The sequence below is a fragment of the Aspergillus piperis genome (genome assembly GCF_003184755.1).
Source record: "Aspergillus piperis CBS 112811 unplaced genomic scaffold BO85scaffold_15, whole genome shotgun sequence".
NCBI lineage: Eukaryota > Fungi > Ascomycota > Eurotiomycetes > Eurotiales > Aspergillaceae > Aspergillus > Aspergillus piperis.
In genome coordinates this window covers 691189-718951 of record NW_020291605.1, presented here as the reverse complement: position 1 = coordinate 718951, position 27763 = coordinate 691189, and the positions used below count along the sequence as shown (strand labels likewise).

Genomic DNA, 27763 nt, shown 5'->3' with positions numbered 1-27763 from the left:
AGCGTCATGTACACAATCAGTCAAATCCCTCCCACACACACACACTACTACTACCCCCCATGTCAATTCTCCTCATCGGCCCCCAAATCTTTCTGCACTATCCCCATTCATTCACCCATTCCTTTGCCCCAGTACCATGGGCTCGTTACTCTGCTTTCTTCTGGCACATGCAGTTTCTAGTTCCAACGCGCAGGTCTCGGTATGGTTGGGACACACCCTCACACTCACACACACGCTCCAGCCTATCAGCATAATTACAAATTCCGGAAGGATGGCCGCGGACTAAGGAGCAATAATAAAATTTAGAATAATAATAATATAATAATAATAAACAATAGCCATACGATAATAATAAAATTTAACACCGAGCAATCAGAAAACCGAACACAAAATAAAAAAAATTAAAATAAAAAGCGTTCTGGAAAAATGTGGTACGTATGTATCATAAGGCGAAAGAGCCAGTCAGCCTTTTTAAACTGAGTATGTATTAGTCCCCACGTTTGAGTGAATAAGTTACCTTACCTGCCATTATTCAGGCTTCTTGGCTTACTATAGAATGACAGACTGACAGACTGACTGAAAGTGATCTCAGCCAACCGCAAATTAGTTACTGCTTTTGTCAAAGATGTACATAAAAGTGGGTTGAGTGAGAGAGCGATCAAGTATGCCCTTTACCTAAAACTCTCTAGATAGATAATCACCTACTGATCGATTGACCTGACTTGCTTGCTGAAGAATGTGTCAAACCGTGTTATGCGTAACAAAGTTACGCCAGCAAGGGCTTTTTCTCGTATTTATATTCCCCACCATTTGCATTCCGCAGCAGCTACTTTTACAACTACGTACTTAGCTAATAAACTACTAAGGAAGGAAAATGTTAATGCGGTCGTAATTAATGACTCGTTTTTGCCTTCTCTTTGATTCGAACCCACCTGGAAATATTTGACGCACGATCTGCCCGCGGCGAGGAGCTTAAGAGACAACATACCTTTCCTTCCTTCCTTCCATCCTTTCCTCCTAAGAGTCTATCTATTAGAAATAAGATATTTAGGGATTTGGTTTGATCTAACTGGACACCTTCTAAACGAAAATACGTAGTAACCAAAAACCGAAACCCTGAATGAAGACTTAATCAGAAATGAAAACAAATTCCTCGAAAAAGAAGAACGCCGTCATTCGGCCGTAATACATCACACATACTCAAATAAATAACTTACGCCGCCCACAACATGCAGCCCTGCCATTGCATGAGAAAAGGCCAAGACGAAAAAAAAAAAAAAGTCATACCAGTTCCCCGAACCTGATAGGTCGTTCCAAGGCTGCAAGACGGGTCGACCGAAACGAAGCATTGCAGGGTTCATTATTTTCCTTTGCAAATTTCCAAGCCTTTTCAGATTGATTTTCGGCCGCTGGCGGGAAAACATCAGACGACACAACATCCACTCAACTACCCATAGCTGGCTGGGGGGGCAGAGAGACCGGGAGAGAGGGGGGTGGGTTTGTGTGGCCCGGAGCTAGTTTCGTTTTGTGTGCTGTGCTTGCTGCTGCTGCTGTACTCCACAAGCAATCTTCATCTTGTACTTATCTACATTGGGATTGGGGATGGGGGTGTGTGTGTGGAGCCGTGGGAGGCTAGTTAGTTAGGTTAGTTAGCTTAGGATTGTGTCCGCGGTGGGTAGTCCACTGTTCGCTCCGAGCCTCTCTTTCTCTCTTACTTTCTCTGTTTTGAGTATGACTCCAGTCTCTTTTCTTACCCTCCTAGTATAGATAGAGAGATAGTATCTACTTAGACTAAATTAAATTACCTTACTACTATCTCTGGAGAGCATGTTCGAGACCCATACGTCGCTCGCTCGCTCTCTGAAAGATGTCAATAGCGATTGAATCATTTGGAATGAATCCGGTTGTGTTCGGGTTACTTTACTTACTAGTTTCGTTTTATTTTTTTTTCCCCTACTATCTATCTATCTACGTAGTTATCTGTCAGTAATGAATGATTAATTTGAATGGCTAGCCTAATCTAATCACTCGAGCATGGTCGCCGACCTCACTTTTTTTCTTTTCTTTTTTTTATTTACTCGGAGAAATAAATAATGATACAGAAAAAGGGGGGGTTGTGTAGTATGGTAGTGGTGTAGGTTATGGAAAAGAAACGAACGAACGCAACGGGATTATACGGGAGTCACGCAAGACTAAAAATGTGACTGACTTGACTGACTGACTTTACTTGACTTGTCGGTGGGAAGATCCTTAGTTAGCAGGAAGCAAGGTCAATCTTTTCTCTCTACTACTGATATTCTTATTTTTAATTTGTTTATTATTATTATTGTTATTATTTTTTTTCGGGGACGCTAGTTGGCATATGGAACAATCCTTCATTCGATTTCTACACCTCACCTCGCAAAGTAAACGGAAAAGGAAAAAGCAATGAAACCCGAGAAGAAAAATTAAAAAATAAGCAGAAGAATAGAAGAAGAAAATATGGATGGGTAAAAGGATCACTGCAGGATTCGTGCAAGACCATCATCATCCATCAGCAGGTGAGGATTTGGAGAAGAAAAAACGGAATGAGCAGTCAGTGAATGAGAGGAAGAAGAAGAAGGGGGGGTGGGAGAAGGGGAAGCCAGAGCCAGCCTGAGGGAGGGCAAGGAGGGGGGGGAAAAGGAAGCCGGCGAAGCAAGCCAACAGAAAGGCCATAATGGGCCGCGTCTATTGGGCGCGGAATAGAGTCAGCAACCCAACCTGCAGTGGCTTTGCTAGCGTACCGTTGTGTCGGGACGGGTTTACGAATAGGATCGAGGCTCTAACGCTGTCTGGCTCTTATGGTCTCAGATTGCGCAGGGCCATTGCTGAAGGACAGGCGACCTGACAGCCAAGCGGGAGACACGATGTGTGTGGGTCCGAGCCTTAGTACCGGGGGGAAAAAAAGGGAGGGGGTGGAAATTGGAATGGGAGAAATTTCAAAAATTTTGAAAATAATATAATATTAATAAAAAAGTAAGTAAAAATAAATGCGTAAATGGACACACAGAGAACAAATACTAAAATAGGGAAAAGTACACAAAGAGCCTAACTGACTACTACTTACTTAGTATGGAACTAAAGATGAGGGCCATGGGATGGATGGCCCCAACCTAGCTTAAGGGATTAGCCATGACTGACTGACTGACTGACTGACTGCGTGAGGCCACCACCACCACAACCATCATCATCACCCTCGATTCCTTTAATTTTCTATTTTTCCTTCAATCTAATTGCTCGGTCGGCCGTTTTCAATAATAAATTCATTCTTAATACTAAGTTTTAGAGGAGATGATGGTCCACTTTGAAGAAGTAAACCACGGGTAACCAAACTAGGTAATCGAGGTACTTACCTTTTCGTGATTATTTGCCGTTCCTGTCGACGATAAAAATCATCCCGAACAGAACCGCGCGGTCCAGATAACAATCTGCAGACCTTTGCCAACACATCCTCTGCAGCCGTGAGACGATCGCCTGCCCCCTCCTTATTCGATACTTGCATTTCCAGATGATCTCATCTGTCGGTTACGACGTAGTACTTTGCGCGATGATTTGAATGTATGTAATGAGTCCCCAAAAGACAGGGTATGTAGCCTGTTTTTTTTTTTTTTTTTTCCTTTCCTTTCTCATTTGCCTTTTTATTTTACTTTATTTTTCCTATCCCACCCACTTCTTGATCGGTACGTAGTAGCATCTCCATCCTCGATTTGCGACTGGCGACACGGCACAACTATGGGGTATTGTATAAAACCCAGCAGGCCAAAATAGATTAAAGACCCTGCCATATAAGCTGAGACCTAAGTTGCTTAGCCTACTTCGGTAATGATTACACTGATTTTTTCTTATTCTTCCAGAAGAAAAGGTCAGCAGCCGTCCACGTTGACAGCATCATTACCACAACCTATTATAACCCCTTCGGTTGGCATTCAGTAATAGTTAATAATAAGTGTTCATTATTTCAACCTCTCGGCGAAGAAGGAGGGGCGGGCTGAAGATCCGTGAAGGATTACCATCATTTGGCAACTAAACGAGGGGACGAATCATAACAGGGCCTGTTGCCTCCTTGGCGACCGAACTGCGATCTCACTCCGAAGCAAGTACCGCTGAAGGAACGATCTGGAGTAAATTCGTCAGCCTCCTTCAGGCCGGGCCTGACTGACATCCTCAAACCCACTAGTTGCCGCGGATTTGAATCCGCCACTGTCAAAAGACTAGCCGACCCATTTATTGTCTTGGGAGGATCCATCCTGGGTTGAGCACGGTGGTATGTTTGGGGGCGCCTTTTTTCTGTTTTAAGTCTGAGGAAGTTTTAGTAGCAAAGCACAAGACAAGTACGTAGCCTAGTCGAAGAAGACGCAGCGGGGCCCGGGGATGACGATCCGGGACGGACGAGTCTGGAGCGAGAGAGAATTGAGAATTGATTGAGAGACAACGGGGAAGCCCGATTTGGAAGGACTCTCTTTCTCTCTGTGTGTGAGAGAGAGTGAGGGACCCGGTCGGTAAGGTAATTAGCTTACGAGGGATCATCCTTGAACAGTAGGGGAAAAGAGGAGAAAAGAAAAGAAACAAAAACAAAACCATCAAAAGGAATAGGCAATGTTGACAGATCTGTTTTCTATGACTCAAAGAAGCAGGCTGGCTGGAGTTCTCAGGTAGTAGATCTGATATCAGTATTATCAAAGTCATGCATATATCAGACATGTCGCACATGATGGCTGTAAGGACGGCCGATGAAATCACCCTTCAAGGTGTCGGCTGCCCTCCATCGACCGTGCCTGACACCCACCCACAGGAGAAGGGTTGTTCTAGGCAAAGTGGGCCGTGGCCACAGCAGCAGCAAGAAGCAGCAGAAGCAGGAGCAGCAGTGCACAAACAAAGCAAATCTTGAACCCCCCACACTCAGCCGAGAGGTTCCCACATCCTCAACCTGAAAAAGGACCCATGATGGCCAGGGAAAAAGAAGGAGTGACAACCGATAATTGTGTCACTATCTCCACAACTCCGTTTGGCGCCGATCGGTCCCGAACTCATCCTAATTAACTAGCGTAGACGAGCACACAAATCACGGGATGGGCTTCTTGCTAAATCACTCCAATTCTCGTATCTCTCGCTTTTGAATTCCGGTGTGTGTGTCTGGGCTATTATGGTGAAGTGAATGAATGGGTGTTCTGTTCATCGTATTTCGTATAAGAAATCGATATAGAGTGCTAGTTTAAAAGATGGTGGTGTAGTAGCCGTTATCCTTCACTTATCTTTTCTGCTAGTCGAGTCAATCAGCAGCACGCGCCCCCAAACCTTTCTAGCCTTTTCTCCAATCTTCTTTCTCCCTATGCTTTCCCTTTCCTTCAGCTCCCTTTGAGTCCATTAGCTTGGCATCGCAGGGAAAAGCCAAGACGATTACAGTTTCATTAAGTGGACCATTCGAAAACGGCAAGGTTCCATCGGCAGCTTATCAACTAGCTGTATCGAAATTCAAGTGCGAAACACCATACTAAATAAAGGGCGGAGGCAGCCTCGGCCATGACTTACTGTACGAGGCAACAAAAAAAAAGATTACCCAAAATCGGATGGCCACTTTTCTTCTTCCTTCTCTTCTTCTGCTCCATATGACAAGGGGACTTGTATGGTGCCAGTTAGTAGTATTATTAGGGCCTGGACATCGTTAGTTCCAGGTTTCAACTGATGCAATGCTACACGGCGTACTGGAGCCGAACGAAGATTGGCTGAGGGTCAGAATTGCGGCACAGTCAATCTGCGCAAGCTCCAAACCCAACTCAGGCGCGTAGCATATCCTCTTGGCTTTACCCCATGCAAGTTGTTCGAGCATATGACTCTGGCAAGTGAGCTAACTAGTCCATCACCCGCTTAATGATCTGGATGATATGCGTACGCGCATGCGCGCTCAGGCAGAAAGCGAGGGGAAGGTTCCGAGGAAATAACAACCATTTTCTCCGTCTGCAATATGATGGGCAGACCGCCAGAAAGTCTAAGACTCGAAAATCAAAAAGAAAAAAAGAAAAAAGAAAAGGCGGATGATCATCCGTCTGTCAGCGCCCGTTGTAGATCCTATCCCGGAGTGTCACAAATTCCTTCGTCCCCAGCTCTCTGCTCCGTACAAGAGAGACAGGAGAACTAACTAACCCTGATTTGAGTGGAGGGGGTATTCCGGGGCATAGTCTACATTGAGGACAAGCTGGCCACTGCTTGCTCTACGGCAGCTAGCAAGTAGCAACAAAAGGTCGCACTTGCTGCAACGATGAGTGATTCCAGACAAGGTACTAGCTAGACGACAACAATAACTTCAACTACTAGCTCTCTTGCTGCCACGTCCCCCGACGGGCGACCCTCACCTGTTCTGCCTTAGTTCCCACCATCTTCTCATCCGACGCGTAGCCGCAGCTGTGTTCGGTCACGTGAGGGTTCATCGCCGGGGAAGTCAGGCAAGACAACCTATGACGAAGGGCCATTTTAATTAATGGCGGAGCTCGGCAGGTCAGTAGTTGGCTCGTTCCAGCATGTCGCAATCCTCGGTGGTGGAGACCAAGCCGAAGAGAACAAAGAAAGTGGGCGGCAGGGATCAGTTCCATTCCAGCAATCGACGTCGAGCACGCCAGGACACTGACTCGTAAGAAATTACACGACCGGGCGAGGGGGTGGATATTTTAGCCCATCCCATGTGTCTGGGACTGGGTTGGAATGGGCTGTGTAACTAATCGAATCCGGGATAACTTGTCTATAATCACATTCTTATTGAAGGTTATGCATCAGATGCAATGCAGTGACCATCTCCCTCGAGCGGTCAGGCAACTGTAGCACAGCGTTGCAGTTGCAGCGCCCATAGGGTGTTGGAGGCCGAGGTCTCAACAGGAATGGAAGGATTGATTAGGATCGTTGGCTAGAAATGACCTAGAAGTCAGAACGTTGCGGCTCAAGTTTGCAGCGCTGTCTAGGAGACCGATGGCATTTTCTGCCAGCGCCAGCTTTGGGCGCAAGAAGTGAGGCACAGCCGCGGCGCCTAGAGGCTGGTGTCTTAGTAGCAGCGCTACTACTAGCATCCTCAGGATTAGGCTAACGCCTGGGGGTCCTGCGGAACTCCGTACTACGAAGTCCAACCGACCATCCTGCGTAATAATCCAAACGTAGTGAGGCTGTCACTTGGTAGGTGAAACCAAATCGACCCCACTGGCACCTGCGGCGATAATATCCTGTTATACTAGTCAACCTGCAAGCGAGGTTAAGTGTAACTTATTGCTGGTCAGGGAGGTATGCAAAAGACCAGCCTAGCCAGCACACACGTATGAAGTAATACCTTCAGGGGCTATCCTAGCCATTCAACCCAGTCCTGAGTGCCCCGATTGGGAATCATTGCACGTTCTACATATCGAGTCCGGACACAGTAACTTAATGAGGGATGTTGTGATGACATTGTGTTGCCATTGTGTGACATATCGGAATATGTGCCGAGCCTCACCTGGTTTGGATCTTCCAGAAAGATCGATATGTTCCTGTATTGTGTACGACGTGGTGGCTGAAGCCACCACCCTTTTCATACCATAGTTCCGTCAAAGCCACCGGCCCGTCATCGGTCAAGGATCGCAACTCTAAGCTTGCCTCAGATTCCATTTCAGTGCAAAGAGAGGAAACATACTTACGAACCGAGGAGTAGTGAATCGATGCATAGTGGATATCCAGAGAAAACAATATAAAACATACACGTTCGTACTTACCGGAACGGACGGGAAGATCCCGACGGGTTTAGTTACAGAGCTTTTTGGTCACTAACAACTTCCCCTCACCCCTTGACAAGGTAGTTGCAGTAGTAACCCATCCTTTCTGCCTCGCACAACAGCAAAAATGTCGCTGTCAAGGTCGTCAAGGCTCAACGGTGATGCGGCGTTGCACATGATGTTGCTTTCTTCCAATGGGCCAATGCATGGAACCATGACGGTGGCTTAGTTATGCTGCCTGGGGAGGGTCGACGGACAATGGCTTAGACGGCCAGGCAGTCTATTCCTGCAGCCTCGTGTATCTCCTCTTCGCTGAGGACCACTCATAATGCTGAGCACCAACCTGACTATTGATGGTCATATTGACCGTGACACTGGTTGGCGAGGATTCATCTTTGGTTTGAAGAAGCGGGGCCGCTGTTGGCATTCGACGCAGTCAGAACAGAGGATGAAAGACGGGTGTGGACTAAAAGAGGCACCACACTTGGCCAGAGCTTCCGGAGCCTAAGGAAGGGATGTCTTGATTCAGCTTGCAAACATTCCGACTGGACCATTCCTCTACTCTAGAGTCTTGAGGCTATAGTGCCCCGTTTAGCCCAGATCAGATTTGCTGCGGGCTGGATATGTCAGATGTCAATTAATTCAACAGCCTAATAAACTAACCACGAAGTGAAGCTGGAGCTGCATTTCGCACACGGAGCACTCTCCGAAGTGCTCTCGTTTAGGGATAGTGTCAACATTTAGCATCCTAAAGCTTAATCAAATGCTTTGATTGCACAAATTTTACCCGACGGAATTCCCGATCATTGGTAGACTTGACACTTTCGCCAAACCTTTTCCTTATCACCCCAGTAGAACTGCATCATGTGTAATAATAATATAAATATTAATCTGGATTTCTGGTATTCATTCCAGACAACGCCGACACTCGCCCGGAAGCGAAGTATTGTAATTAATTCTCTTTCCTGTCAGCAGATCAGTTTGGGGAAGTCTCATTATCAGCTGATGCTCCCTCTTGTCCTCTCGATAAGCAGTGACCACTGCGTTAGTAGTGATGCACAACGCCTCTCCAATCATCAACCACATCACCTGAACCTCATTAGGCTGACTACCTCACATCAGCAACCTGTTGAACAGATCATCATGCAGAATCACCATGAGCCCCGCCTCTGCCTCCATTTTTTTTTCCCCTTCCCTTCCCCCCTCCCGTCTCCATAGTCCATTCATTCCGAGACCATTAGCCTCCACCGGTCCGGATCGGGGCTGATCTAAGTAGCGACCAAAAAAGTTATCAGGCAGGCTATCCACCGAACGGCGACGCTAAGAGCCTTGGAAGGGGTTGGCACGGAGATCCGGCAGGAATATTCACGAGCACCTTTGGCAAAAGCCACGGGCATATTTGCCCATGATTATTGATTGGTGCCTGTCTAAGTTCTAGAAGACACAGCTCGGTCCGGGCGACAAATCCTTCGCTGCGGCAAAGGATTGTAGTCTACTGCGCTAGATGAATTGAGGCCGACCTTCTTTCTCATTGTGCGTGGTAGGATTTGAGACCACGTTCACCACGTTTGATCGCCAGGATCTGTGGCGCGGTGTTGGGTGAGATTGTCCGCGCCACCGTCTAGATGTCCATACTTGAATTGTCCGTCAAGAGGATCCTCATCATGATTGTTTACCCTTTTGAAATTGGCGCAGTTACTGATCTTTGGTTCTGGTGGATCGACTATCTTTGAAAAAGGAGCCCCCGCCTCTTTCATTCTCTCGTATTCAGAGCTTTTTTTTTCTTTTGTCCACAGTAGGTAATATTCACGCACTGTGTCTCCTCTGTAAACTAAAAATTTATCCGACCATGCTCATCACTTCCTCTTTACGTTTGTTTTTCTCTCTCTTCAAAGCTCCCTATGGGGACTCCCGCATTATTAAGCTCTGGGCTGCACCGGAGCCTGACTGCCAAGCCGCGGCCGGTTCAGATCCGCCTTGACGATAAGCTTCAGCTCCAGGTCCGAGGCCGCAGCCACGGCGGTGAAAATGGACACCGTCTGCCTCCATTCCTGCTGCCATTGACTTTTCGCCGCAATTACTTGGCTTATTGGTGGACTTTTGACGATGAAACTCAAACCATGCCTGTCTCTGATTGGTTGGCTTGTCTTGCCCAGTTGGGAAATCTCGGTGATTAACCCTCGAAAATGCCAAACACCGAGTGGTAGATGGACATGTCGTAAGAGAGTGAGACCCTTACCTACTACTATAGGATATTTACTCGATCAAAATCGCTCATTATACGGAGCTGTGTAGGCAGATTTGATGATTCCCCGGGAAGTTTTAGACTATGTTGATTGAAGGAGTCATTCAGACTCGTTTGCCTTCAGCCTCATTCCTCTTTGAGCCCCCCCTTCCTCTTCCCATTCCCTCAGGCACCGACGAATTTCTTACCCCTGCGCCTCCCAACACGTGGGGCCAATTGCAACGAGCGCAGTCCTCACTTTCTCCCCGTCGTCCGCTGCATAGTATACTTAGTGGCGAACGCTATGCCTAGCAGGTCAAGTGGATGGCTTAGTATAGTAGTCAGAAGCGAGTAATCCATGCGCGATGCCGATTCCCGATACGTACGGATCCCGAGTGTGGCCGCACCGTAAGGCAGACCCATTTTGTTCTGTTTCTTTTTCTTTAATTTTAATTTTTTTTTTCTCATTTTCGGTCTACTGGGGGAAAAGGATAAATTGCATGCCTCGGGACAAGACAATGAGATTGACACCTAATGTATGCGACAGGAGTGAAAGCGCGAGACAAGATGCAGGCATCTTTCGTTATTGCACATTGTGTTCGGCCGGACGACATTCCTGCAACCAATCAGCTTTACTCCGAGCCAATGATTGACATCTAAAGTAACAGTCTAGACTGTCGTAGACGAGGATTTGCGGCGCAGTCGTTGTACATCTGTTCTGACGCTACGTGATGGAGTCATATGGAGAACGGAGACCAGCCAAGTCCTTAGAGTCCGGCGTTTAAGAAACTGAGTGGGGGGCCAGAGGAGAAGAAGGAGAAGAAAGGAAGTACTCCGTATGTAGACGGTCTTTTGGCTAGCGTTCGGAATGGCTGTCCCCCGTCAATAGCTTATGACGGGTGCTATCGACCCTTTTGCTAACTACTCCGACTTGGGACGTACTAGTGTTATTTGGTACCTACAGAGATGGTCCGCACACCGTAGATTACTCTAACTACTATGACCAGTTAGTTAGTTAGAGTGGTAGCTTACCTACTTCTTACTAATGTGGGTAAGTCACTAAGTGAAGTAAAGAAGTATGTACGCGTATATATGTATGTATGCATGTGCTCGACAACAATTTCATATCACAAGGGCGGTGCATCGTCAATCAGTCAGTCAGTCAGTCAGGATGATGTATGTCGGGGGGGCGAAGGGAAAGTGACTGGACTGGGCTACGGAGTACAGGAGGCTATAATTATCCCGACGCAAACCAATAATGATGCATACTATAGGATGATCGCGTCGATGACTTTCCCATTCCCCCCAGGGCTTTTTTGGTTTACAGCCAGAATACGTACTAGTGTGGGCTGCCATGGGAGCCAGAGAGGGAAGCATTGACCCCAGCAAGCTGGCCCCTGCCATGCAAGCAATCAGACCTTCCCCTACAGTGACTCTGTTGAGTTAAGCCTGGCTGCAGCCCGGATGGGCCGGCGCGCTGTAAGGTCCGATACCATACCATACGCCTTCATTCACGGCCAATCCAAGCCGGCCGGCCGTTCGATCGACGTCGGCAAGCGAGATCGATTCCGCGTCTCAGACAACAACCCAAGAGTTAGTTACTGCTGCTGCTAAACTAGTGTAGTTATTCTCTCCCTCTCTCTGCCTGAGAGCAGTCACAGCCGGTGCGCCCGCCGCCTCTTCAGTGTCACGCTGGATTCACCCTAAATGGTGCCACGGGCAAAGCAAAGTACCTCCCCTCAAAGACGTACCCCAGGTAAGCTTACTCCTTGCTTACCACGCCTTAATCCTGACTGAAGAAATGCCTAACCGTTTTCATCCACTGAGTCAGTCAGGTACCAGCTCGAGCCAGCTTTTAACCTACGTAGGGCTTAAAAAGTAATATCTAAACAACTGTGCTGAAAAGCTTCATGAATTTTTTCATTGTTCAAGACATCCATGGTTTTTTTACCCACCGTGGACAGCGAGTGCAATTTCCCTCACATTTTTCCCCCTCCTCCTCCCAGCCTCGGGGACCATTTGCCAAACTTACCAGGGATACCAACCAGCCTACTCAGAAAACCCCTCAGCTGGACGGAACCTGCTCAAGGTTGCCTACTAATGCCCAACTATCACACCCTCTACCAGACTGTCGGGTCCATGGTGTAGTATTCGCGCTGCGAGAATCAGCCGGTGGCCTGCACTGATTGTCCCAGTTAATCTAATTTATTTTTTTCGGTCTCTTCTCGCATTCGCACAACTGGGGCTGCTGCTCCTGCATGGAGGCAGCCGGATTCCTGTCTCATCCCTCTCTTTCCGATCCATGTTCGTTGGGGTCATTCGTCTCCCTCGTCTGTTCGTCTGTTCTTTTGACTCCGGAGTACTCTCGACCACCAACCCCCTCCTCTCCTCTCCTTCCCTCCAGCAGGAGGTTATGGAGCCGCTCAAGAGACGGAATATTAATTTAGAGTAGCACTAGATACTGACTACTCCTAACTCCGGACTGATACTAACTAGACTAAATTATCAACCAGGAGTAGTTTTGAACACGGTCATGCAGAATGCCTCACTCACCCACCATCCACACTCGTTTAGTTGACTTGCCTTACGTTCTAACCACCTCATCATTGTTACTGACTTGGTAAATGGTTGACTTGACCTTCTTGGCTAATGGAAACCCACGGAGGAGTCCTTCCCTTCCTTCGGTCCAGTCCTCGGACCACCCCCCCGGAGAACCCATGGTTTCTCCCCATTGCTAAGCATCTCTCAACCTCTGGTTCACCCGACTTTTCTTTTCACCAGCGAAACTTGAAAAATGCCAACCATCTACACGATCGCTAGAAACCAAACCCCACCCCACACATCGTAGTAATACCAACGAGACATATCTCTCTCTCTCCCGTCATAGCAATTTCTCTTTGTTTCCCTTCTCGGTGATCTCCGTGCAAGTATCCACTTCGGAAAACAAGGCTAATCCCCCCGTTCTCGACCTTGTTTCGCAACTTGGCCCTTCTTTGTTCTCGACATACCCTAGGGTTGTATCCAGAATTGGCGGCGCGGGAGGGGAGAGCCCCAGATAGAGATACATCCGTCTTTTTGTCTAGTCTAATTATTGCTTGCCAATAACCCAAGGATGCTTGCCTACCTACTAACCCTCTCTCGTAGTGGAGACCAAAACAGGCAGACAGAGACAGCGACAAGAAAAACTGACAAGGCCAGCCGGCCGGCCGACCGACCGACCGACCGACCGACCCAGGATTGAGCACCGAATGGATTCGGTTAGTAACCATGGGTTTTGGACTCATTGTTGTTTCAGGCAATTTCCTTATAAGGTACTCCGTAGCGTGTTAGTAGTAGTATGTAGTTTTAGTTTACATGGATGTATGTACACACGGGCAAGGCCCCGCGTGCTGCTTTGCTGTGTGGAGCAAGAAGAAAAAAGCGATCGTCACTTTCCAACTAACTAACTAACTAAACAATGTTCAACATCGGTTATTGTAAGTACCTATCCTATATTTTGTTGTGATATGATTGTCCGTGTTCGTATACAAAAACATTAGCAGACAGGATAATTATCGAATCTAGTGCAGAGTAAATAATTAAACTAACTAGCTAGCTGGATATGTACCCTCCGACCGAGGTAAGTAACTACTGCGAGTCTGCGATAAACAATGACAAATACTACCCTTCTTCTGCTGCTTCTTCCTTCCACTTCCCCGGCCTGCCCTCTTCTTGGCCTCTCTTTCTATTCGCTTGCCAATAATTAAATATCCGGGGGTCGGTACTAGGTAACTACCTAAGTACTACGTATCATCTAATTGCTCTCTACCTACTAATCCTACTACTTACGGTAGTATCCATAACGAGCACGACGAAAACCAGCGACGTAAGGAGAAAAGAATACCAAGATATTTCGACTTACCCCTTCTTCAGTCAACTTGACCACCACTATATTATTATGTAAAGTGAGAAGATATACACAACATGCATAAGTTGATAATTTATGTCCCCTCTATCGACATAACGATGAAGTAGTAGTAATAGTAGTAGTCACATGCATCCAACTTGGTACTTCTACTACGTAGAGTAAGTAGGTAGGTAAGTAGATACTTAGGTATGTAGCAGTACATTTACATGTGAGAAGGTGCATACATAAGTACTTCCATCTTGTGTACCCCCCTTCTTCCCCTTTGCCCCCTTTCCCCTCTCTTTCTCACTACATAAGTAGCGTAACATAACATACATACTAATGAGTTATTCAAGTCTAACCCAGGAAATGCATTGCAACTAAACCACAGTTCCTTCCCCCCCCCTTTTCTTCTTCTTCCCCGTACCGGAAGAGTATTAGTAGTAGGAAGAGCATAGAGCATACCTACTTACTTTACCGGTCCGAGATTCCGGTGCAGGCAGGCGGATACACTCACACACACCACCTCGACCCAACATACACACACACAGTGCCCACATGCAACTCTGCAACTATGCATCATTCGAACCTGACTGCAATGGCAGACCAGACAGGTAGGCAGGTAGACAGGGTCCTACTAAATGGAGAATCATCGGTGAAACTACTATGTACATTATCATCCAAACCAAGTATGTCCTATGTACCATGTACTATGCAAGTAGTATATCCGCATTCATTCATTCATCATGTCTGTCTCAGCCTACCTATGCAACATAATGAAAAATGAAATGACCTCAGATAGATATATCTCCTCGGAGAAAGCACCCATCCATTCCACCCCCCTTTACCCACAACTAGAACTACTTGCAGTACATACTCAACCCCCAGATCAAGAAAACCAGCAGATAAAGACAGCCAAGCATCAAAACCAGCAACAGCAACAGCAACAGCAACAGCAACAGCAACAGCAACAGCAACAGCAACAGCAACAGCAACAGCAACAGCAACAACGCCTAAAGAAAGGGATAGGGGATATGTAGGGTACGATACACACATATGTAACTCATGAGTCATGAGAAAACAGAAAAAAGCCCTGCAGAATGCAGATCATTTCATTGAAGGAGAAGGAGAAGAAGAAGAAGAAGAATTAGGAAACAGTTTATTTTGAATCAGATTACTCCTAAAATGAAATTGAATCGGAGGGAAAAAAGTAAAGTTACATCACACTACACAGAATCTTTGTCTTCGGGATTTGAGAATTTTCAAGAATATGTTGGGTTTGGAATGCTAGGTTTATGTATGATTTTTCACTTGGCTTGGCCTTGGGTAATTGGAATGTTTGGATTGGTATCGGTCTTTGGCGGGGTTTGGCAATGCTTTTGTGTGTGTATAGGTGTTTGTTGGGGTTGAAATGGAATAGAACTGCTTCGGTGGAATGTGTATATCTGTGTCTGCTCTATGATTGTATCTGTTCTCGACTTTGATAATTTACTACTCTGTTACTCTGGTTGAGGCAATTGTCTTGGTCATTGAGATAGATGGAGAAAGGGTTATTATGTCCGTTATGTCCGAGGGAGGTTTCTTGGCGGTGTATGGTATTGTATACGTGTTATGTATCATGGTGTATGGTTTCGTGTACTAGTATGTATTGCTCTGTATGGTTGATGGGCAGACGATTTCTTGATGAAAGGCATTAGTTGCGATATTATGATTATCTGAATAGCACTATAGCTTATTTGTTTGCTTCCTCAGGATGGTGCGGCGTGGCTGATGTGCGTGTTGGTAGATCATGTATAATACTGCTCAATATATATCTCTCACTATATAATGTTCGGATATACTACCTACTAGGATCGAGTTGAGTTATTTCTGTAGTTAGACATGGGATGGATTAAGACAAAGTACTGGCTTCTGAGTTCTAAAATTATTTATTACTTCATTCAGAGAGTATCTAGTTATCGACTTATAGTAGTAATTCAGGAAAATACTAGAGGTATTCACAGTTCCCATGCTGCTGTCTGCTGCCATCCTAAGCAAAGTATCGGAGGCCATACTGGATCTTATTACCGCACACTAAAGTCCCGAAAGCTGCTGGCATTATATCTTCATACACGCCATTTTTGTCACCTAATGTCTCACTGACAGAGCAGACAGCCCCGAGGGTAGCCGGCGTTGTCCAAGTGACTAGTATCATTGACGATCAGACCATGCACAAGAGCTCCATGGTGTTGACTGGGATGATGTGCACCGTGTATCTCTAGATTTCTACACCGATCAAAGGATAATCTGTAGACACCGTGGAACTTTCTGACCCTGCTGTGTTGTACTGCAATACCACATCCATGTCATCCTGCAGGTCGTCGAGGTATTGGCTCGTTAGCCGGACTCACTGAGTGAGGACTCTGGAAAGGGAGGTGATGAGTACTGACGAAGAGATGCAGAGAGGTTTAGTTGTTGATGGGCTGCTCACCCTGTGAGGGTGTCTCCGACTGCATCATGACGTTCAATAGGTGGAGGACGCTGATGACCTTGAATGTCTCCTCCCTGTTTCTCGACGGGCTTTTGTCAATCTTCTAAGCCTTCTCCTTGTTGTGCCATGTCAGCGTGCCGTGGCTGATCGTCACTTGATCTCTATTGCGTAGTAAAACTTAATCTCAACGGGAAAACTATATGCAGCAACTATACAAGTTAGACCAATTCTTTGACCAAAGAAGTAGGTTGCAGAGAAGATTGCTCACATAATAATGACAGTGCCGAAACTGAATGACGAGCCTTGCAGGAGTGAAGCCTTAAGGCGTCCCAAGATAAGCCTTAAGAAATAAAAGCTTGTCCAAAGTAAGTCTCTCAAGCACTGACAAAATCACTTGAGACAGACTAATATAATGTGGCTTGCCTTAACTCGTATCCCTCGAATCCTTCGCTCATGAATGAAAAGTGTTGCCATGAGGAAGTGGACTGCTCACTGCGATAGCGCAATGGCCGATAGGCTGGCTCTCGGGCCACCTCTCGAAAGACCCCCTGCAAAGAACGAAGAAGATCAAGAGTTGCTGCGGGTTCAAGGTTTACTGTAGCCAAGTATACAGCGTTATGCTGCCATCGTGGATGCTATTGACGACTCCGATATCTCCATGCCTCTCGACAAGAAATTTGGTCATGGCTGAAGGACTCCTGTATCAAGTTTTCTAGAAGTAGATGAGAAGTGGAGAGCAGAAGTTAAAGAGATTGCCTGAGCGGGTTAGCTGAATTATGGCAAGGCACTAATTTCGATTTTTGCCCGGGTAGTCGATTGCTAACTGGAACCTTACATGCCACATAAACATGTTTGGTAAGCTAGCCTGGATGGAATCTTGCTCTAGGCCCTTCTTTTCTATCCTTTCTCTCTTGTTGTCGATACCCCTCGAGGACGTGTTATGAACCATTATATTAAGTTCAGTGGACATGGACTATGTCTATTTGCCAGAATAATCTAACATTGGGGACCAGTGTAACGGGGTTGAAGGAGTTGACTTGTCTGTCATGACTCTGCTACAACAGGTCCGGGGTTGTATGGTGCTTTACTGATATGCTATGCCATGGTCTTGTGTATGATGGATTTTGCTATGGGGGATTTCTTTATCAGAAGTTGCTAATATTCTCTTACGGTTTGGAAAGGGTTAGCTATATTTCCACCGCGCACATGTCTATACGAATCTAGGTACCAGACCTAGTCGTCACTTATACACTATGCTGTATAGTGAATCAATGACTTGGTAGTGGGATATTGCCTCATGTTGCAAGCCTTGGTGGAACTACATCCATGCATGTCGCAGGCTTTTATTGACTATCTGAGGTGTAATAAATTCATCAGGTTACCACAACGCCTGTCCGTTAAGCAATCTTCCCCCAACCCCAGATACATCCTGCATATCCTGCCATTTTACTCCATATCCGAATCCGCCTTAAACATGACCATCTTGTTTAACCGCCCCGTATGAAGGTAGCCAAACATAGTCTGCTTGACTTCAGTCAATGTGCATACTGGTAGCGAACTCGCAGCTGAGCGAGGTTAGCAGCATTCATCATAGATTGACACGAGGGCACCTACGGGTCCGTCGCATACTGAACGTTGCAGTGCTCCCACTCAGGATCACGCACGAGAATCCCGCGGAACCGCACAGCATCCTCGATGGAGCAGAAGCGGAAGACAACGTTGCGAGCCTAGTAATATGAGTATGCTATACATAAGAGGGATAAAGGAAGAAGAAGACTCACGTCTCCAGGCACATATGAGTCCAGGATCTTCTCAACCTTGCGACCACTGCCACAGGCCATGCTGTACAGCTGCGCCATGCTGGCATTCATGTCGACTCCGACAGCTCTCACGGCGCGAGTCGAGCCAACAGACAGATTGAAAGAAAGCTGGGAGCTGACCACGTCAACTTCCTTGCCCATCTCCACAAACACGGTGATCCTTCTTTCTTTGTCAAGGTCGATGCCGTTCGGATACTTGTCGTAGAAGGCCTGGCATGCTTCATGTTCACAAAAGAGGATATGAGCAGTTCCGTTGCCATGGACGTGAACACTTTCGATATTGCCACCGTGCACAAGCGACAGAACCTTAGCAGGGGTGCACCAGGTAGCAGGCAAGCCTCGGAGGATGATACGACGGACACGAGAAGCTAAAACAAGTCGTGTAAGTAAATTAACCACCGGAATATAGGATATGATATATGATACCTGGCTTGTCACGAGCAGCAGGGGTGCCCCAGCTCTTGAAAGTAGTAAGGTTCTCACGGTCCTCTACCTCACTGGCGTCACCTGAAGCTACAGCTTCCGAACCACGAGGACCAGCGCTGATACTAGCAGCAGCATTGTAGCCCTGGGGCTTGGAGTCACCAAAAACTCTGGACACTCCAGCCTTGGGGGTCTCGGGCTTCACTTCAGATTCTTCGGCATCAGGCTTGATACTCCACTCGTCGTCATAAGTGTTCTGACCGGAGGGTGCTACAGAAGACAACAAAATTAGATATGTCGCGTCTCAACTTCACAATGGCTGTGGTCGCATGAATACTTACCAAAAACATCAGCATCAGCACGAGACTCGGGACGACTCATTGAAGTACTGGCCTTCTCACTGGACGCGTCGACAGCAACAGTAGGAGTACCATAAGTCTTTGGCAGCTTCAAGGAGCGAGCAGCAGCCATGAAGCTGACCGTGTCGTCCACATCGGCGACAGGGAACGTCTTGGTATTTTCCTTGTCCTCCATGGTGTTGCCAAACGAAGAAGATAAGGGAGGAGAAGAAGGAAGAGAACAAGTGGAAAGGAACGTGTCGACGGGAAGTATCGACGGAGAAGACTGAGATGGAAAATGAGGAGCAGAGGATGGGCGAGTTTTATTTTCGTCGACAGTGAAGTGCGTGGCTTCGTTACCTGAACGACGAAGAGGGGGTTCCTGTTCAGGTCTAGCAGTCAGCCCAGCGAGAAGACTCTCACCGTGCTAGGGTAAATTACAACAAGACGTATTCAATGGGCGAAAAGGCCGGTACAAGACAAACAGCAGGAAAGGGAGAGACTGACCGAGAGATGTGTCTTCTTGGGAGCATGTCGGCTCTCTTCGAGACCGAAAGACGTCTTCTCCATGAAGGTTCCGACGACACCATAGATTATACTGGTGACCCTGCTGGCAAATTCCATTGCAGGGACCGGGCGCTTGTCCATGATAAACTAGAAAGATTATGAAACGTTTGAGATGGGATATTAGGGAATATGTAGGTGTCTAACAAGAGGGAAGATGGTTGGAGTAGGAAGGATGCTAGGCAACAGATGAAAAGAAAGATGAACCAGCAACTGCACAGGAAGCCAGACAAAGGAACAAGAGGGGCTAGCATACTACAAATATAAATAGCATAGTAGGGAATAACACTTGAGGCCGAATATGATTGGCAAGTCCCGCCAGGATAGCTTGTGACCGAGGGTGATCTCGACGGTGAATGGCAGTTCGAGGGCGGTTTCTTGTAATACAGATCTACAAGCATCATTATCCCATCCAATGTTGTTTCGAAATGTGATATATGTGGATTGCACTATGTCCATGGACGTCTATAGATGATATTTATGTACCCATAACTCGTGGCCTATACAGTAAAGAGAACCATGCAATATGCATGCAGGGAATATCTACACATTGATCGAAATCCCTTATGAAGGTACTTCAATCTCCTCGTATCCCTTCTGGCCCTCTTTGCGATGCTCGATGATGACTTGGAGTCCCGGGCGTCCGCAAAAGCCATCTTTACCTGCAACCCGATCAACGAGTTGAAATGACCCATTCCCCTCCTCATGTTCATCAGGGATCCAAACCTTCTCCTGAGATATCTGGCCGGGGACTTCGGTTCGTCGAGGATTGAACCAAGGCATGCCGACGAAATGGTTGAGAATATCATGGATCCAAGAGTACAGCTTCTCGAACCGCCGCGTAGTCCCTAGCCAGGAAAGGGTGCGGGTGTCGTACGCCACCCGGACATATGGATTGATATAGATCCCCGTGTCTGTGATCTTCTCTGGGTCCGGCTGAGGCTTCTGAATATCGGCATGGATAAGACAACACTCAGAAGCTTCCCAGAACGTATCATGTGACGCCCGGAACCGAGCAGGTGATTTGTCCTCTCCAGACAGCTGAGGCTGTACATCCATGACCGATAAATCTGTATCGCGCTGGAAGAACCGCGCGTCGAATGCTACCATTCCTCCCCAGCAACTCCGCACCCGCACAGCATCTTTCTGAGCTAGTACGTCCTGGCGGCTCTGACCTTGCCCAGCGCTAGTGAACCACGGGAAGAAAGGCACGCCCACGCCGAAGCCCTGCAGATCGCGTGTCGCATAAGTGTCATAAAATTTGAATGGGTTGATGAAATCCACGGCGCACGCGGCCCGGTATTGAGAAACGCCATCATCCGTGGCATTGGTGGAGAACAGAAGCTGGAGCGCATCCACCGGGTTGAATGCAACGTCGTTCAAGTAGAGCAGCTTGTCGTAGCGCACTCCCGGCTGGTCGTCCAGCGGTTTTAGAGCTCGGTTCCGCACCTCCGCCAAGTACTCGATACGTTTGATCCGCCTTGAACCGCCGGGAACGGCAACTGTCGGTAAACCGGCCAGGTCCAGATGTTGCTCGAAAACAATGGACTTCTGGCACATGGCCCGATCCGCCAGATCTTGAAGCGCACTCTCTCCATCTCGACCGCTGTCGTTCTCATAGATGCTCAAGAAAACATTGTCTTCTCCGAGCAGATCGATCAGCTCAAGCACACTGTCCCCCCAATGTCCTCGTGCTAGATCACCATCAGGGTCATATAAGCTCGCTGCGATGAAAACCTTCTCATTGCGGATGTTGCCTCGGCCGGATTTCGTTGACTGAGACACCGCATTCCGAAGCGACAAGTAATGTGGCGGCGGCTGGGTATAGGAGGACCGGAATATGGAGTTCAGGACGATGAGAAGGAATATAATGCCGATAACGGCAGAAACATAGTTGCAGATGCGGCGGAATAAAGAACGACGATAGCGACCGGAGTACCTCGACCCCGAAGGCTTCAAGTGACGATAACCGGCATAAGTTGATGAGAAGAGTCGCGACCACAGGGGCACTCTCCTGGAATCATCTGGATAATAGTAGCCAATAGACATGGCAAACAGATCTTGACAGGCAAGTCGAAGCAATCACTTTGCTCAGCCCATGCCTAGGATACAATGGATCTTGAAAAACCAGAGGCAGGCCAGCAACCAGGCAAACAAACCATCCTCTTTTCCCCAAAGTTTTGCCTCGCCAGGCCACGGGGTTTTCCCCTTTGCCACCAAGGGGAGCGCACGCCTGCTTATGTCATCGGTGGAAAAGGAGTCTCCCCGCTCACGTGCTTTGCCGGCCATCGTGGAACTGGCCATTGTGGGAGGAGGGACTCCCTGCAGGGAACCCCAGACCACATGGGGGGATGTGTCTAAAGAAGTCTCAAAACCATACCAGTGAGGAGTGAGTTTACTGATAACGGCCGGGAACCCCGGGGGGTTTCTATCAGGCCTACCTACTTTTAACAGTAAGTAGTACCAGACAATTGCCCCATAGTTACCTTCCGACCGGCCTTATCGTCGTGCTTCTAATCGCCCCGTAGTCTCCGATTACCCCACTCACCCAGAGTCATAGCTGTCATAGGCCAAACCCTGTACCGCAGACGGTGAGGATCTCCCTGCGACCGCATACCTATTCGAGTACATGTGGCCCAGGTCAATCCGGATGCTGGCTTTAGCTCGGAGTGTCTACTACTAGTATGGCGTCGCTGGCTGCCCCAATCAATATGACGTAGGCCATTTTGGCTACAAGAGACCTCTGCTCTTCCTCACATCATCTATCTCTGGTTCTCCTTTCTCCTTCCAAGACCTTTTGTATTTTGTTCCTTTGGAATAACTCCATCTCATTCCTACCCTTCCTTTCCAAATACCCTCCCTCAAATACCCTTTTCCAGTTCGAAACCGTCTAACGGGGTGAGGATCTCACAGACATTGCCAAAGCGTCCTCTTCACGGAACCAGCCGGCAATCATGACCAAGTTCACTTTCGCCAATTCCTCCGAGAAGGTACCCGGTGATGGGATCCTCCCCGCCCAATTCTCCATCAGAGCGGCCCCTCAAACAGATGCTTGGTCCAAACCTCCATCCACAGACACATTCACTGCGCCGATTCTATACCGGAGTGTTCCGTTGAAGTCGTTCAAACGGGTCAGAGTCGCCTTCAACGCAGTCTGGCAGCAAAACTATGACCAGGGTGGGCTCATCCTTGTCCTCAACGGTGCGGGGGGCACCCGGAAATGGGTCAAGACAGGCATCGAACTCACCCGTGGCCGACCTCACCTGAGTACCGTCACCAAGGACAACTGGGCGGACTGGAGTCTGCAGCCTGTCCCGTCAGGAGGTGGAGCGGCGACACTAGAGCTGGTCCGAGAGTCAGACAATAGCCTGTGGATTTATCTTGTGGAAGGCATCCAGAAATCCCCTCTTCGGGAAGTCACCTGGGTGTTCGAGGAACCGAATGTTCAAGACCTCTGGGTTGGGCTCTATGCAGCACGGCCTTCGAAAGAAGGGGGGGAGGACCTGGTGGTGAACTTTGGCCATCTGATACTCGACACGTCAGATTAATGGATGTCCTGTGTGCAAATGTATCTTATGCATAATGTCCATGGTGGTCATGTCATCTAGATATTGTCCTGAGTCGATAGGCAGTCCCTATAATGTTGATACTTCGGATGATGGATTTCAGGTACCCTACCTGAAATAGAATGGTACAATGCAATCTCAGTCCCGGACCGTAAGAAAACGTACTGCTGAATTTGCAAGCTTGTAGTAGCAGTCCTCGATGTGTGCTGGATAGTAGTATTCGAGTGTCACTGAAAATGCTTGCCAATCATAACTGAGATCCGGCTATCTGCCAGCTCCATTACCGTCACTGGTTCGATCCCCAGAAGCACCGACCACCACCATCATGGATGACTGAATGCATAGATAGGTAATACGCCAGCTGTTATTGGGGGCATGGATTTCTGCAAAACAGATCACATGAAATAACACCAGCATAGGGCGTCACTTATGGCCAGCATATTCACATTCTTGAGAACCGAGCTCATGGCCTACCTGCTGGGTTGGAGATGAGGGATTAAAATCCAAAGAGGGGGTGGAAGAGGGGAGCAGGGTAACTAAGAGTATCTGGTCTATATGCAAGAAATGCAGCCCATATGAACTGATCCGACTCGAAGCGAACAGAAATGAAAAAAGTAGTCGCACTTGAAGAAGAATCTTGACCAACCGCAAGAAAACTCCGTGTGCAACCTATACGAGGAAGAAAACAACGCTAAGCTTTACCACAGCGGTGTCGTACAGTGGGCAGTGTACCCATTCCGGAGGGTTGCGAACCGGACTTGAAGCCCAATACAATATCTTTACCCTTTTGAGTAAGTGGGTGGATCGTTAAAGTTCGGCTCGACTCTTCCGTGAACACGACTGACCAGAAAAATATCGCATGGATTTCCTGCGGCTTTCGCGCCTTCTTGTCAATATTCACTGTGGAGTTTCGCACCCCTCGAAAGTGTCGAATCTCCTATCCAGGATGGTCTTACCCAGATGATCCGGTGATTGTTATTACTCACACGGGATGATCGTTGCTCGAGGGGTAATGAGTAAAACTGTAGGCTGCGGAGACTATGCATCACCCCGTGACCGACGGATGATGACCAGGAGCGGTTGTTCCCGAGTCATCCAGCATCGGCTGTGCCACTTCCCCCAATCATGCGATGGGGCCGGGATTTCTCATTGACGATTACGCAGAGTCTTTGCTGAGCAATCAAATAATTCCGGGATCCCTGATTTCTTTCGTTGGCGTGATTACAATTACTCTGTGTCTCCATAAGACATAAGACATTCAAAGAGTGGGTGAAAAATGTGAGAGAATGGAGTAGTAATATTACGCTGTGCAATAGTATAGTAGTAGTAGTACGGTGTTGGATCAGTCAGGTTCGGCCTGCAAGGGGGAAGCGTGGATGATGCGCGCCTTCATTCTTCTTACGAGCAGAATGTCAGGCGGTCTAAAAGGAACAGTATAAAAAGGGCAGCAGTATATATGCTGATGCTGCACATACTCTTTATTTTAATATATCTTCTTCAACACAAGAACTACATTGTAATATACTCGAATAATATAAAATCCATCTTATTGTTTATCCCAGACTTTCCTTTTTCCGGGTCCGACCGCCGGACCAGGTGATCTTATCATATCTGATGTTCAGTTGCCCGCCTGCGTAGGATTCAGAATCCCGGTCGCCTTGCCACACTATCCTTCCCCCCACCCACCAACACCACCACGCTTTTTCCCTAGTGAACTCCTGCAGTCGAAGCCTTCTTTGCAGCAAGGCCCAGGGGTACATGCTCACTCGATCCTCCTCATTTCCCGCCTTCTATCCGTCTACGAAAGAAACTCCCGTCCCTTCCCCGTCAATGGGTGCCCGTGGCCGAGGCACAAGCTTTGCAACCATCCAGCCCATCCGAAAGTCCCCTCGGTCTCATTCGACCAACGACTGGCGTGGGACAAAACAAAACATTGACAGCTCCGTTCGGACTATCTGGTGCAGCAATTCAGCGGGTGCCACACTACCCTTCTGGGCCACGGGCGTTTAGCCCATAGGCTAGGTCCTGGGCCTCCCACTTGGACTTGCATAAGTGCGGCCTGTCGATCGTGTCCAGTGGTGTGAATCATATCGGGGAGCCTGATTTGGGCTTGCAGACTCATAGCTGAGCCCCTTGGCCTCCGTTCTCCGGGCTGTACGCCAGATCTGGCGATCCACGCGTGCTGCGCATTCCGCTGCTTGATTTGGTGACCTAACTGATGCATGTGGTACCCAAACCTGGCTTCGGGGTGCTCCATCTTGCTAGTGTCTTTTGCTTTTTTCTTACCCTGCTTATTCTTTAGACTTTGATACCCCCTCTTCGTTGGCTAGTGTATTGCTTTTTCGTTTGGTGGATCTGGCTGGTACAGGTCGCAGATACCCTTTTACGTCCGCTTAGCCTTGCAATCGTCAGCCTGCTCCGTCCTTTTCATGCCTGCTACTTCGACATTGAAACTATCGGACTCAAACCGTCGCTTCATCTGCTACCTTCACCACGACGAAGTATTTGACGACCTGTCGCAATAAATGGACCCTGGTCATCTTATAGCTACCCAGCGATACCATCCATCAACGATTACGGCGCAGCCGCGATGCCCCTTCTCGACCACCGCTCAACAGTCTCATATGGTACCCTCGATCAAATGGATCAAGACAACAGGGAGGCGGAGGAGCGCCTCCTTCAGGCGGAATACGACCCTGAAGGGCATGATAGTGAAGTAGAATCCTCGGTGGATTCGGTTCAGGAGGGTGTTCGGAAGATTGAAGCGATCAATCTGACATGGACAACACGGTCGTTGATTATAGCATATGTCAGGTAAGCCTCGTAAATCATCAGGATTGGTGTCTGCTCTCAAGATCCTTCGTGGTTGCTAATGGTGTTGAAGCATCTTCCTCATGGCTTTTTGTACCTCGCTCGAAAGCCAAACCGTGATGTCCCTTTCGGCTTATGCTACCAGTGCTTTCAGCAAGCACTCCCTTATCTCTACGGTTCTCGTTGTTCAAAATGTGGTGAACGGTGAGTATATTTTTCCCTTGGGGTTAATTTTATTCTCTGCTGACCCTCGTAGCTGTTATCAAGCCTCCTATGGCTAAGGTAGCCGACGTCTTCGGTCGGTTCGAAGCGTTCTGTGTCAGCATCCTCATATACGTTCTAGGATACATCCAAATGGCTGCGTCGACCAACGTTCAGACATATGCCTCCGCGCAGATTTTCTACTCTGCCGGATCTACCGGCTTGCAGATACTTCAACAGGTCTTTATTGCTGACAGCAGCAGCCTATTGAACCGTGCGCTCCTGGCGCTTCTACCAGAGCTTCCATTCTTGGTCACGGTCTGGATTGGCCCGACTATTGCAAATGCAGTGCTTCAGCATACATCCTGGCGATGGGGTTATGGAATGTGGTCGATCCTCCTACCTGCCTCGTTTCTTCCGTTGGCACTTTCGCTATTGTTCAACCAACGCAAGGCTCGAAGACTGAACTTGATCAAGCCTAGACACTCTCATCGACGAGGCCTCCTTTCAATTATCCGCCACACTTGGTACGATCTTGACATGTTCGGTCTGATCTTGCTCTCAACAGCGGTGACCTTGATTTTGGTCCCTCTTACGCTTGCTTCCAACGCCAAGAATGGATGGAAGAATGGCAGCATCATCGCGATGATTGTGATTGGCATTCTCTGCCTTTTTGCGCTTCCCGCCTGGGAAACCTCAAAGAAACTGGCTCCCAAGCCTCTGTTGTCCTTGCATCTACTCAAGGACCGAACAGCGCTCGCAGGGTGTACTCTGGCCTTCTTCTACTTCAGTAAGATCACACTGTTCCACCAATTTAAGCACTCTGCTAATGTGTCTTAGTGGCATTCTATTTCTCGGTTCAACCTTACCTTTATTCTTACCTGCAGGTTGTTCAGGATTATGATGTTGCCACGGCTGGCCGTGTGACCCAAACCTTTGCATTCACGTCGACTATTGCAGCCTTCGTCGTGTCATTGCTCATTAAATATACGCGCCGGTACCGGATCTATGTCACCTGCGGTTGCGTCATCTACATCGGTGGAATTCTGTTGATGTTGCTCTACCGTAAGGAAGGAAGCTCACCGGCGCAGATCTTGGGGACGCAGATTATCGTTGGCATGGGCGGCGGGCTCCTCAATGTTCCAGTGCAGTTGGGCGTTCAGGCCTCTGCTAGCCACCAAGAAGTTGCTGCAGCGACGGCAATGTTTTTGACTTCTATGGAGATGGGTGGGGCCGTTGGAGCAGCCATATCAGGAGCCGTTTGGACACATCATATTCCGAGAAAGCTGCAACTCTACCTCCCTGACGAGTTCAAATCCGATGCGGGTGAAATCTTCGGGAAGTTGACCAAGGCATTGTCTTACCCGATGGGCTCCCCCGTCCGGGTAGCGATCAATCGCGCATACCAGGAGACCATGAACAAGCTCCTGGTGTTGGCGTTCGTTGTCACGATTCCGCTGATCCCGCTCAGTCTACTGATGACGAATTACAAACTGGATAAGGTATGTGCTTGTGAAGATGGCATTGATGTTGAACCAATTGATTAACGATGGAGTAGATGAGCGAGTCATCCGACCACGAGCCGATCCCAGTTGAAGATGAGGCTGAGCCTGAGGGGCGTGCGAAACGAACCTGATAGACCGCATTGGCGTTCATGTACCCTTCGCTTGAATCTGCCATATTGTACAGACACATACAGGGAGAGCATCCCG

General features: G+C 48.0%; 7 protein-coding genes across 7 annotated transcripts; 3 read left to right on the top strand and 4 right to left on the bottom strand.

Annotated features, from left to right (window-relative positions):
* Window positions 1–4065: 4065 nt before the first annotated feature.
* Window positions 4066–4613, bottom strand: BO85DRAFT_451431 (uncharacterized protein). The gene is made up of 2 exons (XM_025660590.1): window positions 4196–4613; window positions 4066–4137 (listed from the first exon to the last, which is right to left on the bottom strand). Exon 1 carries the CDS (start codon window positions 4546–4548, stop codon window positions 4246–4248), a length of 303 nt encoding a protein of 100 aa, XP_025513568.1. The 5' UTR covers window positions 4549–4613; the 3' UTR covers window positions 4066–4137; window positions 4196–4245.
* A 9996-nt stretch (window positions 4614–14609) lies between these two features.
* Window positions 14610–15099, top strand: BO85DRAFT_451428 (uncharacterized protein). Its single transcript, XM_025660589.1, has one exon. It carries the CDS (start codon window positions 14635–14637, stop codon window positions 14896–14898), a length of 264 nt encoding a protein of 87 aa, XP_025513567.1. The 5' UTR covers window positions 14610–14634; the 3' UTR covers window positions 14899–15099.
* Window positions 15100–17859: 2760 nt separating this feature from the next.
* BO85DRAFT_521997 (uncharacterized protein) lies at window positions 17860–19557 on the bottom strand (the record flags this gene model as incomplete). Its single annotated transcript, XM_025665227.1, has 6 exons — window positions 17860–17893; window positions 17943–18055; window positions 18110–18516; window positions 18575–18841; window positions 18913–19291; window positions 19417–19557. The coding sequence occupies 6 exons, from the start codon at window positions 19555–19557 to the stop codon at window positions 17860–17862; spliced, it is 1341 nt and encodes a 446-aa protein (XP_025513566.1).
* A 337-nt stretch (window positions 19558–19894) lies between these two features.
* BO85DRAFT_451427 (glycosyltransferase family 69 protein) lies at window positions 19895–21845 on the bottom strand. The gene has a single exon (XM_025660588.1). The coding sequence runs from the start codon at window positions 21520–21522 to the stop codon at window positions 20038–20040; it is 1485 nt and encodes a 494-aa protein (XP_025513565.1). The 5' UTR covers window positions 21523–21845; the 3' UTR covers window positions 19895–20037.
* A 582-nt stretch (window positions 21846–22427) lies between these two features.
* Window positions 22428–23021, top strand: BO85DRAFT_376911 (uncharacterized protein; the record flags this gene model as incomplete). Its single annotated transcript, XM_025656243.1, has 1 exon — window positions 22428–23021. The coding sequence occupies one exon, from the start codon at window positions 22428–22430 to the stop codon at window positions 23019–23021; it is 594 nt and encodes a 197-aa protein (XP_025513564.1).
* A 282-nt stretch (window positions 23022–23303) lies between these two features.
* On the bottom strand, window positions 23304–24141 carry BO85DRAFT_470462 (uncharacterized protein; the record flags this gene model as incomplete). Its single annotated transcript, XM_025662398.1, has 5 exons — window positions 23304–23422; window positions 23577–23708; window positions 23793–23862; window positions 24026–24061; window positions 24097–24141. 5 exons carry the CDS (start codon window positions 24139–24141, stop codon window positions 23304–23306), a joined length of 402 nt encoding a protein of 133 aa, XP_025513563.1.
* Window positions 24142–25463: 1322 nt separating this feature from the next.
* On the top strand, window positions 25464–27745 carry mirC (siderochrome-iron transporter MirC). Its single transcript, XM_025665659.1, has 5 exons — window positions 25464–25853; window positions 25924–26054; window positions 26107–26841; window positions 26892–27553; window positions 27610–27745. Exons 1-5 carry the CDS (start codon window positions 25630–25632, stop codon window positions 27685–27687), a joined length of 1830 nt encoding a protein of 609 aa, XP_025513562.1. The 5' UTR covers window positions 25464–25629; the 3' UTR covers window positions 27688–27745.
* Window positions 27746–27763: the final 18 nt, after the last annotated feature.